This window comes from Squalius cephalus (genome assembly GCF_949319135.1).
Source record: "Squalius cephalus genome assembly, chromosome: 9".
Classification (NCBI taxonomy): domain Eukaryota; kingdom Metazoa; phylum Chordata; class Actinopteri; order Cypriniformes; family Leuciscidae; genus Squalius; species Squalius cephalus.
In genome coordinates this window covers 22326063-22343798 of record NC_137130.1, presented here as the reverse complement: position 1 = coordinate 22343798, position 17736 = coordinate 22326063, and the positions used below count along the sequence as shown (strand labels likewise).

Genomic DNA, 17736 nt, shown 5'->3' with positions numbered 1-17736 from the left:
TACCCAGAAAAGCGCTATATCTAACGAATTATATATATTTTTATTATGAACAGATTGCTTGACCTATTTGACGTGCAAGAACAAACCTCATTGGTTCTTGCGGAAGCTCAATCGAACATGCTGCCTAGCACAAGAATGAACCTCATTGGTTCTTGCACATCAAAAAAAAAAAAATGCTTGAGCTTCTGTTTACCATATCTCATGTGTGCATTGATGAATGTTTATATGTGGATAAAACCTTAAATTAAATCTGTTCATCATGTAAAGCAATCGTTTCTCTTCTGAAAATCAGACTAAACCGCTCAATTCATATGTATTAGTTTTACGATCTCTTTATGAACTTTTTGAAGCTTCAAAGTGGTAGTTGTGTAGCTGTCAATGGAGGGACAGAAAGCTCTCAGATTTCATCAAAAAAGATCTTAATTTGTGTTCGAAGATGAACGAAAGACTTACGGGTTTGGAACGTCATGAGTAAATGATGACAGAATTTTTCATTTTTGGGTGAACTATCCCTTTGAGCTGAACAAAACATAAACGCGCTTTGTTTTGTGTCAACCTGTTGTCTTCTGTGATGTCTCCTCTTTCTACTGATTTCTTGCACTTATCCTCCACCCACTCTTTTGTTCCTCTCCTAAAGCTGTGTAGCATCAATGCCTTTGGGTGATTGCTCTCTGTAATGACATTCTGCTCCACAGAGCACAAAAGTGAGAGAGAAACAGATGATTCATGGCTCTGTTCTTTCTTGTCCGCTGCTTTGATGTGTCCTGTTTGCTGGTCTCCAAAGCCTGTATTTGGTAGAGGCCTGCTGAGTCCCACTGTCTCTCTTTAGAGCTGCTGCATGCTGGGAAATGAAATCCAGAATCCAGCTTACAGGGATGGACATTCTCCATGGAGCAACATGCTCTCAAACAAAAGCATGCACATACTCGCACTCACAAGTACACACATGTCCAGCAGGACGTACACCCTAGTACATATGTAAGGGATCATGTGCAGTCAACCAGTCATTATCTCAAAATAATGGGTCTTGTTTCGACCAGAAGGGCTTTGTTTTGTGAAATCGATCGTCTGGCTGTACATTATCCCTTAAATATTCACCAGGGTGAATGTAATTTTTCGTCCTACCACACGCCTGTTTACCAAATAAATCAATGTGCATGAAATATTGATTTAAGTTGAACTTCTCTCAATTTTTTATTTTTTTTTTATAAGTAACCGATACTGGAGAGTGCTTGGAGAGCCATGAAACGGGTACATTGTTATGGAAAAAAAGTAGGATGGAAAGTATATCTTAATTTCGAACACAACTTAAGATCTTTCTAATGAAATCTGAGAGCTTTCTGTCCCTCCATTGACAGCTACACAACTACCACTTTGAAGCTTCAAATGGAAAGTAAATGTCGCTATATACTTACTTATTCCACTGAAGACAGTTGAAGTTATGTTAATATTTTTTGTTGAATAAAAAATTCAAAGTTTAATTTTTATTTGTTAAATTATGTTACACATCAATACTGTCCAGATAAAACTTAATAAAACTGTATTAACTAAGATTTTAAATACGTTCATTTAGCAAGGATGCATTAAATTGGTCAAAAATGACAGTAAATACATTTATAATGTTACTAAAGATTTAACTTTTTTTTTTAATGCTGATCTTTTGAACTTTGGTATTTATCAAATAATTCTGAAAAACTGTATCATGCTTAAATAGCAATCAGAACAACTTTTTTTTCATATTGATGATAAGTGTTACTTGAGCAGCAGATCAGCATAGTATAATGATTTCTGAAGGATCATGTGACCCTGAAGACTGGAGTAATGGCTTTTTCATCACAGGAATAAATTGCTTTTTAAAATATATTAAAATAGAAGACAAACAGTTATTTCAAATGTTAATAACATAGCATTACTGTTTTGACTGTAATTTTGATCAAATAAATGCAGCCTGGGTTACCATAAGAGACTTATTGCAAAAACAACAACAACAAAACAAAAACCCCACAGTTTTGAATGTTAGTGTACATCCATACATGTTTGGTGTTGGGGAAAAAATTCATGGTGTGTACTTATTTTTTTTACATGTTGGAAATTGTTTGCCAAATATACAATCATTATGTATAATCAATATCACAAAAATAAGTGACCATGTTTCTCTGTGATCGACCAGAATAAAGTATTTTAGAGCACAGAATAATAAACTCTCTTTCCATTAGATTACACAGTACAGTATAGCGAGCTGTGTGGGGAATCTCTCTTTATCTCTCTCTTAAGAAATATAAAGGCTCACGTAGCATCTCGCTTGCCATCACTCATACCGAAATAACTCACCTTTACCGTATACTCACTCAGATACAATCAGCTGCAGCCTCTGCTGGTAAGATGCAATAAATATTACATCAACTTCCCCTACAGTGTCGTTGTGATCTTCTGTTACACAGATAGTGTCGTTGGAACTGTGTTGTATCTGTACATGATAATGTCTGGGTTTGTGGGGTACAGTAAATCAACCTGCACATAGGACCAGCACAGATTATATCTGCACCCATGGTAAAAGGTCAAGGACAGAGCAACTGCAGTGTGAATTAAGACAGCTTATCACTGATCTTGAAAAAAAATGTCGTCTTTCTGTTCTCCATGTGTCTGTGTCATAGGTGTCCAGAATCTGCCCGACCGGACACCATTCAACCCTGTTTACTGCCATGTAGGAAAGATTGCATTGTGACTCCTTTCAGTGAATGGACAGCCTGCCCTACCACATGCCTGCCAGGTATTGATACAATCTCCTCACACAACCTTTAGCTGTGACATTTCAGTGGGACCTCACATACAGGGATAGTTCACCTGAAAATAAAAAAATGTATTTCCAAACCTGTTTGCTTTTATTTTTTCCTGTGGAACACATACGAAGACCGTTTTAATCTTCATAGTGATCATGTACACTGTAAGATTTATCTATTTTTTTTATTTTTTTATGTTTTGATCATCTTATGTTCAAAACTGCATTTATTTGATCAAAATTCAGTAATATTGTGAAATATTTTTACAATTTAATTTATTATTATTATTTGAATATATTTTAAGATGTTATTTATTCCTGTGTTGGTAAAGCTGAATTTTCAGCATCATTACTCCAGTCTTCAGTGTCACACGATCTTTCAGAAATCATTATAATATGCTAATTTGCTGCTCAAGAAACATTTCTTATTATTATCAATGTTGAAAACAGAAAATAAATTTGTGGAAACCATGATACATATGAAAGAACAGCATTTATTTAAAAATAGAAATTCAAATAAAGACATTATAAATATCTTTACTGTCTCTTTTGATAAATTTAATGAATCCTTGCTGAATTAAAGTATGAATTTATATGTATTCATATGTATATATGTATGTACTTCACTCCCCTGATCTCAAGAGGCACACTAACAACTGATGCTAGAGACTGCGGTTCGAATCCCTGCGGTGCGAGTCGAGTAGGACCGGTTACACCAGTCACCAGTTGATCAAATCATCATGTTACTGCATCCACAGTTAGAAGTGTCCTGAGATACTCAATTGGGACTACAACATGTGCATTGGCTGGACTAACCTCAATTAAATGCTTTTTTTAATGTTATTTGAGCATAAGAAACAACATTTATGGGACCATTCATGTCAGATTTAATTGTTGACTTTAAATGTTATTTAACATCTCAATCAGATTTCAGCATTTCCCCATTCTCTCTTATCTAATTATTTCTTTCTTTTCCTACGAGAAAAGTCATTATATTTACAGAGTTGGTTATTAGAATCTAAAATTCATTCCCTCCATGAGGACAGTATGTTGATAATGAAAACAAGATTTCACACCAACTACTGGGACGTGATGTGACACACTGCTGTAAAAGCAGTGAAAGCCCGACCACATACCGTATGTGTCATTCTCAGAGGGGCTTTTCTTACCAGAAGAAAAGTTTTATTACATTTAAATGAGACTATTAATTGACAATTACTTCCACTAAAGAAACCAGTAAACATGCATTTATGATGATTGAATCAAATGGTAACATTTGAAGAAAGGTTTTAAATAACTGATATCCCCTCTGTAAATAGTGTGTTTTACCCTGGTGGGTCTTCTGTTAATGAGATCGCCCTCTTAATTGTGCTATTATCAGTGTTTTAGTAATTAGCAATGCGTAATGAGCCTTACATCGTCTGTTAAATGAAGTCGTTACATCAGCTTAGGATCCATACAGTGAACTCCACCAGAGAATCATATCATTGGCTCTTATCTAAAGAGCTCTTTGAATTGTTCCTGCTGCGGTAATCGCTGTCAGAATACTAATAAAGTGAAAGATGAGTGAAAGTGATGTTTTCTTTCTGTGTGAACTATGCAGTGAACAGCACCGTGCCCTCACAGTCACGATACAGGATCATCATCCAGCGGGCGGCCAATGGGGGTCAAGAGTGTCCAGATACTTTATATGAGGAGAGAGAATGTGAGGCTCTTCTGGTTTGTCCTACTTACAGGTGAATAAACTGCATTCACACTAGTGGTTTACCAATTTATCAGCTAGACTCATACAATGCCAGCCTTTGTGGAGTCAAAAAAACGTTTGCAAACCCACACAGCAGTTCAGAATCACATGCATAAAAAACATAAATATATTATATGCTGTTTTGTAAACACAATACTTTCCAAAAAATACACAAGTCACACTGTAGCTGTAATTTACAGCGCAAGTAAATGCCAAGCTATTTGCAAGTTTCTCCAGCTCATGAATAAATGTGAATGTGTTTGAGCAGTTGTAATAACTTCTGAAATTGTTATTCTGCAAGGTTTATTCACAAATAGAAGTAGGTTGATTTGTTAATGCAATAATAGCTATATCAGACAGCATTTTGTTTCATAAACTCACCCATAAAAAACATGTTTTACACAAACATTTCAGAAGAGATAATCTGTATGACTCTTTCATGCTTTTAAACCATGCAAATAAACATCAACTAATGCTTCTGAATGCCTGAAAAAGCACCTGTCATAAGATAAGGCCACAAGGTTTCTTGAATAATAATGAGGCTCCACTCACATACACTATGTTTGAGGTCAGGGAAAAAAACATTCTGAAAGAAATTAATAATTTGATATGGCAAGGATACATTCAATGTAGGCAAAATAGACTTTCTATTCATGACAGGTCTCACAAAAATATCAATCAGAACATCTTTTCATTGTTGACAATTATAAATCTTTCTTGAGCATCAATTCAACATATTATAAAGATTTCTGAAGGATCATGTAACCCTGAAGACTGGAGTAATGATGCTGAAAATTCAGCTTTTCCATCGCAGGAATAAATTTAATTTTACAAAATATTCGAATAGAAAACAGACATTTAAAATTGTATTTCACAATATTACTGTTTTTACTGTATTTGTGATCAAATAAATGTAGCTTAGGTGAGCAAAGAGACTTTACATTTAAAAAATATTACAGACTACAAACTTTTAAATGTTAGCGTATTTAAGAATTCGAATGCTCCACTCCATCACATCCAGTAACGTTCACTCATCATTCATGTCGAGAATGAAAATAGTTCCGAAGATTCTAAATGAAACGTGAATTTAATTTAAATAAAAAGTATTTATTTGTAATAAAAATTAAATCATCTCATGAGAGGCGTAGTGTTGTAGTCAAGACCATCTAAACAGAGACCAAGTCAAAACCAAAACTTTGAGGGGTGATACCAAGACCAAACCAAGGCAGGGTGAGACTGAGTCAAGACCAAGAGACTTCTTAAATTCATCTAAAAGATCCACATACTGCCTGAGAAATGCCTGATATTTAATCAATAACTACAATTTGAATAATAATAAAACACTACCGGTCAAATTAAATCACTAACAACAAAATTAATCTTTCCACTGCTGAGTTGCCACAGGAGTTGCGTCTTAATTGGTACAATCTACATAAATAATGTTGAAATTAATGTTTGAAAAATAAAATCAATTGAGATACTGCTGAATTATATCTTATGTTATAAGCTCTCATGCAAGTTTTTTGCAATCATAAATTGAATTTTGTGCCCATTTGTATTAATTTTGGTGTAATTTTTGACAGTCGTTCATTTTTTACCCGGCACAACAGTAACAAAAAAACAAAAACAGAAATAAGTTATTGATTGCATTTGAAGCAGCAAGTTTTACATCCAGTCACATTAATGATTAACAAATAAAGCAGATAATGCAATGGCAATTTAGTGATATCCCCGCAGATGTGGTCTTGACCGGTTTTAAAATAAAATCCTCTTAGAGTCCTCGAAGTCTGAGAATGAGACAAGACCATGTCCTTCAAAAATGGTCTCGGACTACAACACTAGTATATCTTATAATATTTCAGTATAGTTGATAGTTGAGAACTTGCATGGAATATTTGCACATGTGAATGTATTACTTCATATTAACCAATGACCACTCTCATCTGTAGATGTCAGCATTGGCATCTGCCATTGAAATCCCTTGTAATTAAAACTATTGACAAGAAACTGTTTAGTATGCTGAAACAAAGTCATTCGTTTAATGCAGCACATCATTACCACTGGTTTATAGGATTTATTTAACGGTCACCATTTTTCTCATTTGCAAGGCAAGACGAAACTAATTTTCCTGTAAAAGCCCCCTGAATACAAAGGCAATTAATTCCATGTATCATAAAAGACTGTGACAGCATCATGCTGGTTAATATACTGATTTAAGTATTGTAAGTGTAAGGCTTCTATTGATATGCGTTGTGTTTACACTGGAAGGTCTGCTTACATGTGTACATATTTGTGTTATTTCCAGGTTATTTCTGGTATTATATGATATCTAAATAATACCTAGTATATTTATAGTATATGAACAGCATGTCTTAGACTAAAAATGTATGTCATGGTAACAACTCAGGGGACTTTTTTCCAACATCAAACCATCATTACAAATCTTCATCTCTTTTTCAGATGGAAGGCACACAAATGGCATCCATGTACTCTGGTCCCAGATTCTGTCCAGCAGGGAATGGCAGGAGCGAGTGAATCGTGTGGTAAAGGATTAGAGATGAGAGGTAAGAGAAGTTTGTTTCATGTAAAAGAGTCAATTCTCATGGTATGCTACATAGCCACCTGTTGTTGCTCTGCCTTTGAGCTATATGCATCGCTGTGCACATATATGAATGTGTTCATTGCTTTGAGCTCTGCTTTGTTCATTGGCGCTGTACAGTGTGTGAAGTGTTGTTGCAGCATGCCGGAACTCCCGGTGTGATTAAGACAGAATGGAAGTGAAAGCTGTCAAATATCACAGATAATGTTAGAGGAACAGTCTGCCTTTGGGGCACAGATGCTTTAAAAAAAATACCCAAACTTTTTGATTTACAGAGCTTTTCTGTGCGTGTGATGTTGGTAATATAAACATTGTCTGTGTAGAAATATCAACATATTCTGACATTTTTGTGCAAATTATTCCAGATATTGATATTTTAGTAGAGTAGTTTCTGAGGAAGTATATTATAGGACGAATGTGTGATTTTACTTTTTTTTTGTGTGTGTGATTTTTTTCAGAAATATTGAAACCTATTCAAATAATACTTTATTTTAATCATTATATATATATATATATATATATATATATATATATATATATATCTGTTATAAAGAAATAACAGACCGCATTCTACATTGGAATTCAGCCAAGCCATGTAATAAATATATATATATTAGGGCTGTCAAAAGATTAATCGCGATTAATCGCATCCAAAATAAAAGTTTGTTTTTAATAATATATGTGTGTGTACTGTGTATAATTAAATTTGTATATATATAAATGCACACACATGCATGTATATATTTAAGAAAAATGTGTTATTTATATATAAAAAAAAAATTATATTTATATATAATATAAACTATATAAATATATATACAGTATATGTATGCAAATATTTCTTAAATATATACATGCATGTGTGTGTATTTATATATACAAAATAATTATACACAGTACACACACATATATTATGTAAACACAAACTTTTATTTTGGATGCGATTAATCACGATTAATCTTTTGACTGCCCTAATATATATATATATATATATAGCTCTCAAAGCATTAATTCATTAGTCGTTGATGAAAATAAGTACATTAAATATAATGCTACACATGTCATTAGTTCCTTGTCCTTTCACAAAAGTAATGACTTTGATTTTTTTTTTAGGAAAATATGTTTTACTATTTTAATTTACATTTTAAGCAATATTTGATAATGATGTATTGTAGTTATTATAAAGAGTTAACATAAAAGAGTATGATAACTCAAAATGGGAAGCCTATCAAAATAATTTGACTAATAAATGGATTTTTCAAATATCTTCAGTCACGTTCAAACGTATTTTCCATGGAAACCTTGAATTTGTTGAGATCAAATTAAAATAAATGATTGTATCCAGAAGTTATTACTTTTAGACACAATGTAGTGTGACATTTTACTGAGCTTCCTCAGTTTATCAGAATATCATATTGGTACAATGGAAGAAAAGCTGACATTTTTGTGCCGAGTCAAAGGTCAGTATTATTCCAGATATTGAGTGCATTCATTAAAATTAATGAGGCCATTCATTAAAAATCCCAAGTCTGTGTAAATGTTATCCTGCAATGGAAGATTCAAATAGGCACTAGTACGTAGCCGCTATTGTACGCGTGCCCCCGCAGCAAGGTTAGGATACGGATTACATGAAGATGGACTGCGGAGAGCACTTGCCTGTGTGCAGATTCAATTTCATGGTTTATTTAAACCAGCACTTGACAGTGTTGACCTCCCCTTGGATCTCACTGCATGAGGGCATGAATTAAAGTAAATAATAAATCTTGGCTAATTTACGAATGTTCACCAATTCGTTCCTGCTTTTTAATTCCACAAGAACTAACAGTGGGTACCGCCACCACAACAGCAATAAGCTCTTGTTGTTTTACCTTAGTCTAGTGATTAAAAATTACGCTGGTTGTTTATGTACACGGATGATTTATTGTTGTATTTTAGGCAAGCATCCCCGGCTGATGTAATTTGATTATTCTCAGCCTACTCAGGTGGAGTGGTGGCTTGAGACAGGCGCACAGACGCTCTCCGGCACACAGATGCAAATGAGCCAGCCGCAGAGTTCCTGCTGTGTTTGGGAACACTTGCTCTATCAGCATCCTCCACAATAAATAACAGGGCTAGAAGGCAATGCAGTAAATTACACTAAATGAAGCAGAAAGACAGACACCTCTGCAAAAGTAACGCAAACCTCAAACATATTGTGCTTCCTCAGACAGATTTGCAGCAAAAAAGCGACCAGAAGTCATTCATTTTCAGTGAGAGTTAGAGATGCGAGAAGATATGAGTGATCATGTGAGTGCCACTGTCTGCACTCTCATTGGTAGTTTGGCCTGATCTCATTAGTGTTCATTCATTTTTGTTTTTTATTTACTTGTACATATTTGTACATTTAGGCATTGTACATTGAGTGTCGTTGTATTATTGTACTGACTGCATCTATTGCTTAAATATATTTACATACTGCAACCCTATATGCACACCTTGGCAATAGAATCACCATTGGCTAGTACATTTGTTTGGTTACTCGCCAGACTGATATTCTTTTGTGATATTATGTTCTATTTCTATATGAGCAATATCACACGAGTGGCCATAGGCCGAGGTAATCACAGTGTGTTGATATACAGCCATATTGCACGGCTACAAGTGTTATATTGCATTTATACAACAGTTCGACGGCACATGTGAGTAAATAAATAAGAAACAACACTGGAGTGTCTTTAAAAACCCTCTTTTGTGCAGAACTACTTCCTTCCGTGGTATGGAAGACTCTCTCTCACTCTCTCTCTCTTTGCGTGTGTGTGAGAAACGCGCATCCATTGAGGTGAATTGAAATACTAGTACATATCGCTTGACGCAGAGTGAAACTCTCAAGCACTCAGGCAGTGTTAAGCGAGTGAAAATGCTAAACTTATACTTAGCCTCTAACACACACACTGGCGAGTAAAATCTAAGAATTTATTAGCCAATGACTAATGATAGACATTTATTCACCCAGAGTGAAGATTTAGCCGCATATACTTGTGATTTACTAGTGATTTACAACATAAATACTTTAGGGGATTTTTTTTTTATTATTATATTCTTAAACTACAATTCAAAAGTTTGATCAAAAGGATGCAATAAAAAACAAATCTATCTATCTATCTATATGTATATATATAATACCATGTACATATATAATACCATATATATATATATATATATATATATATATATATTTCACAAAAACATGAAGCAGCACAACTGTTTTCAACATTGATCATAATAATAAATGTTTCTTGAGCAGCAAATCAGAATATCAGAATGATTTCTGAAGGATCATGTGACACTGAAGACTGGAGTAATGATGCTGAAAATTCTGCTTTGCATCACAGGAATAAATTACATTTTAAAATATATTAAAATGGAAAAAGTCCTTTTAAATTATAATATTTCACAATTTTACAATGAATAGTAACTAATTATACTATACATATATATTTGCATAGTTACGTTTTAATAATATATATATATATGTGTTGCAATTTACCATTATATAGTCAAATGAAGCAAGTTGAATACAGCACCAGAAATCACACCAAATATTTATCAGTTATAGTGTCAAATTAATTGGTAACACTTTAGAATAAGATTCATTAGTTAACATTAATTAATATTAGTTAATATTAATTTCAACATTTACTAATACGTTATTAAAATCGAAGGTTGTATTTGTTTGGTTAAAACATTGGTTAATGCACTGTGAACTAACATGAACAAACAATGAACAGCTGTATTTTTATTAACTAACATTAACAAAGATGAATAAATACTGTAACAAATGTATTGCTCATTGTTAGTTCATGTTAGTTAATACATTAACTAATGTTAACAAATAAACCTTATTGTAAAGTGTTACCAATTAATTAAATGCGTTAAATAAATGAGGCCATTAAACATGTTTCATTAATATTGAATTAAAGTAGTAGGACAATCAAACCAACCTATTAATTGCATAAAGTCAATATTCTATGGACTTTGTAAGCATGAATATGTAAGACGTACAGTGCTTATGTTTTTGATGCCGTCAATATGTCTTAACAGACAAATACATATCACTAGTGAGATCATGCTGGTGGTTGTATTATTTCTGTCAGGACCACTATCGTCAAATACAACTGACAGTTAGCATACAGTTTGGATTGGCGGTATGGTTCCGTTCTGGGTGAGAACTCCCTGCGCATCTTTGCAGTCTAACATGGCTAAGAGCAGGGAGAGCAGCAATAACCCCCTTAGGGTAAACAAAACAGAACCAACATGAATGTATTGCAGATATCATTCATTCGAGATTTTAAAGTACAACATGATTCGAGAATTTATTCTGATTCAAGGGGAATCAGAATGCCATACTAACTGGGCGAGAGGAGGAGCTGGGCATGGAGGAGGGTAATTATCTGCTGAGAAACACGATAGCTGCTGATAATACTGATGTATACAGTGATAGGCATCGTATTCCTATAGGTAGAGGTGTATCAGCTGAGAGTCAGCTGATGCCAGCTTGACTGACGTGACCTGCCAGAACTGAGGCTACGCTTAATATTACTGCTTGTTTGTATAAAGTTAAACTCTACTCACCTTTGTACCACTGCCTACAGTCACTGTCATTCATATAACCTCAAATCACTACCTCTCATTGAAAGTGAGTGACTGAATTCCAGTGTAGACAGGTTGTTAAGGAACGCTCACACTGACAGAGTCCCTGTACAGTTGATTACTATCTGTCCTTGCACAATGAACCCTTACTGGAAACCAACAGTACAAAGAATGCTCCTGTCATAGTCCATGAAACTGTCTGCATATGGCAGAAATCCATATCTGATAGGTAGTATTTTGCATTACAGGATGTGAATGACAGGAGTATTTTTGGTTTTGCTGTGGTAAATTTTGCTGACAGAAATTTCTGTCACATTCTTTGTAAGTTATTTTAAGGTGAATTTTTGTGGCTGGTATTCAACGCTTTGTCTATTCACTTTTGGTATGAAAAAGCTTGTTCCCAATTGGGGATCTTATTTTGCACATTTTGAGCAACTCTCTGCAGTCTTTGGTGTCCACTAAATCATGTCGGGGGTATTTAAGAAGGGACATATATTGATTATACCACACATACTAATCTTCGTCTCACATTATGGATTAAAATGTCTCAGTTAATCAGTTCCCATTATTATGGGGTGGATGTGCGAGTGTCTTCCACAGTGCTTCTTGGTATTGTGCATAGCTTCAGTAATCATTTAATTGGGCTTAGATTCCCACATATCGAAACCTTAATTCTAGGAGCCCATGAAAGTGTTACTCTAATGAAAAGAGTCGTCTTCTGGGTTTTTTGTGCGCTCGGCCTGCCGTTAATGAGTACTGAGAAGCTTAGCCGGCAAGTCTGACAGAGTCTTTTTTAAGGGCCATAAAAGTTCTCCACCGTGTCCTTTTGAGTAGTCAGCAAACATTGTCACCTTTGTAAGTGGCTGCATTATTAAGTTGATCCCTGTCATGAGCCGAGATAAGAATAAAATGTTAACAATAGGGAGAGGAGATAAATTGAGAGAGAATGGTATAGGGATGGAGGAGAGAGGGGAAATAATTGTGCTAAAAATGGGCAGCCTGTGCGCTCCAATCAGAATGTCACTACTGTCAACCTTTCTGTCTCTGGGGCACTGCGGGAACCAGCAATGAGTGTGAGAAAGAAAAGGAAGCTAGGAGAGACAGAGTAGGAGGGAGAAACTGATGTCTACCCTGGGAGGCATATGAAATTCTTAAGAGTAAAAAAAAAGTAATGTCATCTCAAAACTTACCTTTCACATTTGAATCTGAAGGACAAAATGCTCAGAATGACTATTCAATTCTGTTAACAATGTCCTTTATGGTACAGTACCATAATATGCTACACATAATTTCAAGCTCTCTTGATTCTGATTGGTCAAATAGTTTTGTATAATGAACACTAAAATGTATAATTGACCGATGTCACAGACATCCGGTTGCATTGATAAAAAAATACAGTAAAGCAGTAATACTGTGAAATATCACTGAACTTTTTTTATGATTTTTAAAATGTAACTTATTCCTGTGATGGCAAAGCAGCATCATTACTCCAGTCTTCAGTGTCACATGATGCTTCAGAAATCATTATAATATACTGCCCAAGAAACATTTCTTATTATTATCAACATTTGTGCTGCTTCATATTTTTGTGGAAAATGTTATGCACTTTTTTCAGGATTCTTTGATGAATTGATTGTTCAAATGAACAGCATTTGTTTGAAATAGAAGTCTTTTGTAACATTATAAATGTCTGTACTCTCATGTTTAACCAATTTAATGCATCCTTGCTAAATAAAAGTATGAATTTCTTCACAAAACAAAAGAAAATATTACTGACCCCAATCCATTTAATGAATTATTTTAATCTGTTTATGACTGACTGACTCTACATGATCCTATACACATAATCCATATATAGTTGCAGAGAGTGAAAACAAATAAAATGCCTTTGTAATTATAATCTAAGTCTGTCGTTTTCACACAAAAGCAAACTATGATGTATTATTAAAACACCATCCCACGTCTAGATACTATCTCCACCCACGTTACTCTGAAGTGAAGAGAGCAAATGCTTTGGTCAGAGAGCAACATTTGAAATTCAAATAGGAATCAATAAAATGTGTTAAAGGCGTATGTGTACATGTATGCCTGTTCAAAGACATCAGAGGGTCACTTCTGAGATAACAGCATTACATTGCACTAGGGACGGTGACGTCCATGCAGACTAGAGTCAGATGTTATTTTGGCACTTAAACATGCACAGGGTCTTAGTTCTATATTCAAAACTCAATTGTTCCCTCCCTTTCTGACAGATCTGCAAGGGTTGGAATTTGTGTCCTACAAATCTGAATCAATACAGTACTATTAATTATCAATGTGGCACAAGCAGTGGGGAACGAACACCTACTAAACATTGGAAAAACAAATAATCTCTGGTGTATCTGTAGCTGAAAGAGCATATTTCATCTCTGTGCACAATAAAGTGCAAGTGTATATGCATCAGTGAAGAAAATCTTTGAAAAAGACTAAATAAAATATACTGGAGATAACTAATGTACTGTATATATTTAGTCCTCCTCTTATTTTAGTTTTTTCGTTTGGGTTAAATCTTTTTCTTATGTAGTTATTCTTTTTAAAGTTGAGATGGCAAAAGAAATTAAAAGTATATATGTGTTATTTGCATTGTTTTGTTTCTTGTTTATCCTTACAAAAAATAAGATGGCGGTACAATAGTACAGTCATTGTATCAGACAGTAAAATATGGTACTCCAAGGTACTTCAAAAAATGCCATGACACATTTACCATGCTATTGCCATGGAATCACACCCAAAATAACATGGAAACACCCTAGTTATTCTTTTTACACTGTTTTACACTGTTTACAAATCAGCATGTTAAAATGATTTCTGAAGGATCATGTGACACTGAAGACTTGAGGAATGATGTTGAAAATTAAGCTAACATCAAAGTAATACACTACATTTTATCTATTTAAATATTTTCAAATAGAAAACAGTTACCTTAAATTGTAATGTTTCACAATGTCAATGTGTTTACTTTATTTTTCATCCAATACATGAAGCATTGGTGCTCATTAGACTTCCTTTTAGATATTTTGGTAAGGCTATAGTTAAGCTAATTAACTATATAATAATTATACCATTAGTTTATTACTGACACTGTTCTATAAAAGCAATAAACAATGAAAGGGCATATGTTGCAATGTGTTTATTTACCTTGGTAAAATCCACCTTTTTTCTATATTATATTGCCTGATGTCTTGATCGGTTGGAACAATTATTGTGATTTTAGTTGTTCTTTAATAATATTGTGTGAACCAATAAAAAGCTCTACCATACAGTTTGAAAAGTTCCCTTCAAATGTTGTTATAGCTGTGTGTTAACTGTGCTCCCTTGAAAAGCCTCTGCTGAGTGGAAAGAGCCATGCTGCAGAGAACTGTGTCAAAAACATGTCACCATGTAAGGCAGAGTGGCAAATTTAAGTCAGTGAGGGGAAAAGACCTCGGCACAATCTTTGCTGTCTGCGAGGAATACTTCACTTTGTGGGTGGAATGGATGCAGTGTGCTGAAAAGGTAACAGGCGGCTTCACATTTGCCAAGCATATCATTTATCGTCCCTCAGTGGCAGTGATGCAGAGGAGGACAATTTTCATGTGAGAGGATCTGAAATCAGCACTGTAGAAGAAAGAGTTATGGGGAAAAGTTAATGGCTTTTACCACGTGCAGTCCGGCTGCAAATACATTTCCATGAAATCGCTACCACGTTAATGCCTGAAGTACTGTCATGTCATGTATTTTCTGTCTAAAGCAATATTTATCACATTTATATCACAAGTGGCATAAATGACTGTTGTATTAAAGCTGTGTTTGATTGTGTGCCCTCTCAGGAGTGAGCTGTGTGGATGAGTATGATGAGATGGCAGCCGTGTCAGAGTGTCTCAGGTGGGCCGGGCCGATGCCGTCCCGCTTCAGGAGCTGCTGGGTGCCCTGCAGGGATGACTGCACCTTCAGTTCTTGGTCTAAAGTCTCTGAATGCTCTGGATGTGGGAGCCGACGTACCCGCAAACGCACCCTAACAGGTGAGATACATTCAGACAACTTTTCAGGGTGATTCACAAAGTTGTGAATATCTAGTATATATTATGCCACCCCCAAATCTTGTGCGCTAATTACACTAATGAGAAAATGCTATGAGGCTGGTATGAGGGTTTCGGGTTTGTGCAATAACCATTCTACCCTTTAGAAAGATACTTAACTCCTGGTTGATTCAAGAGGCTGTAACTTTAACTTTAAACAAACTGAGTCAAATAAAATATGTAAAAATGTTAGTCTTGATGAAAATTAGTGATGCACCGATTTTTCATAACCGATACGATATTCCAAATTCTGAGTATCGGCCGATACTGTTATCGGTCTGATACCAGTGCTGTTTTTTCTTGATCGTTGTTGAATATCTAAACCTCGTTGTGTGGAACTGATAAACAATCTTTTTTGAGTTTTTGAATTCTGCAGCAAAGTACTTCTATTAAAAAATCTGTGGTGCACAATTTTATAATTGGTGTAATTTTATAAAAATCGAAACATTTAGTCAAATACATAATTTAGTGGACAAACATTAAACGTGAACAAAAGTTTAGTGCTAAATCTGGTAAAATGTTAATAAAAAAAAAACGTACTATTTCTATAACAAGGTTACTTGTGTTCATTCCTTACAGTTAGCAGGATGTTTGTTTAGTGTTTGGAAAGTCACAACACAGAACAAATACTGCATCAGTGAATAAATCCTATACCGTAGCGAGTCGGGAAGCTTGTTTATATCCTGACAAGTGTGGGTACAAATTAGTGGCATTTTTGTAAAATCCTTGGAGCGCCAGTGCCAGTACAATGGCTTCTAGAGTGTCATTATTGTAGTATCACTTGAGGAATATCACTTTAACAAGGGAAGTAAGCTGACAGACAAGTCAGCTTTAGTATATTCCTTAGCAGAGCATAATCAGCTAGAGCTCGGAAAATGGCCTTGGAAAAAGAAGTCATTTAAAGTGACCTTTAAGTGTTCAGGGCTCCAGTCGGTAACATTAAGGAGAATATTCATATTCATTATTTCATTAACTGTCCTCTTCTTCTTTTCTTTTGCTTTACTGCACATACATAAGTGTTTTGACAGGCCTGTCTATCATCAGAGATCAGAGACCTGCTGTGAACTGCTCTACGGGCAGATTTAGAGCTGTCTTGTTAGGGAATTATTGCAGTGCTTTTTGCTTTAGTTAGTTTGTTCCCATAAAAATCATGATTGGCTCTCATTAAGATCCTGCACATCTCAGTGTGACATGTTCACTGTATCAGATAAACCTTCAAAGTCTTTCTTCACCTCATACTTTTAGGAAATACCACATCAAAGGCGATCACATGCTAAAATGTCAAATTTCAACTTAGAAATCCAATAGCATCACAAAAAAAAAAAAAAAAAAAGACAGAAATGAAGGCTGAAAACTGCAAGCTAAGGATGATTGTGCTTCTTGCTTAATTGAAAGCACTATATCCAGCAGGTGTTGGTTTCTGGGGGTGTCATCAATAATGAATCGTTGCTGTGGAAAGTGTGTGTGTTTTATATACATATTATCACACATGCAGTGAAAGCAGAAAGCAGATTGTCAGTGAGGCTGCAGTGTACTGACAGAAATTTCACACTGTTAGAGCTGTTTTCTATCACTGACCGCCTCTGAACACCCAGAACAGATGGAGGCTGGCAAACACTCGTCAGGAAGCTTCTGGACACCAGTGAGAGTGTGAGTTTCTTTCTACCTCAATGACTGTGTCCATTTCTCTTTCTCCCTACCTGTATACTGTATATAGAGGCCTGCTGTGAGACATGGATAGAGTCTTTATGAGAGAGTCAAATAATCATTTAAACCCCACTGATTTATTTAGAAACAAAACAAGTGCCTGTTCAGCCAATTAATTTATTAACACTGATTTATTCAGGTATTCATTAATTTAGTGTTGCTCAGAGACAATTCTGCATTG

The 17736-nt window shown here is 34.9% G+C and overlaps 1 protein-coding gene across 6 annotated transcripts in view; it reads left to right on the top strand.

The window, feature by feature from the left end:
* thsd7ba (thrombospondin, type I, domain containing 7Ba) overlaps positions 1-17736 on the top strand; it is a 308878-nt gene that overhangs the window by 232634 nt on the left and 58508 nt on the right. For all 6 annotated transcript variants that reach the window (XM_079882075.1, XM_079882079.1, XM_079882074.1 and 3 more), the window contains 4 exons: positions 2655-2770; positions 4383-4515; positions 6984-7087; positions 15600-15791. In XM_079882075.1, coding sequence (XP_079738201.1) covers positions 2655-2770; positions 4383-4515; positions 6984-7087; positions 15600-15791 — 545 coding nt within the window. The remainder of the gene's footprint in view (positions 1-2654; positions 2771-4382; positions 4516-6983; positions 7088-15599; positions 15792-17736) is intronic.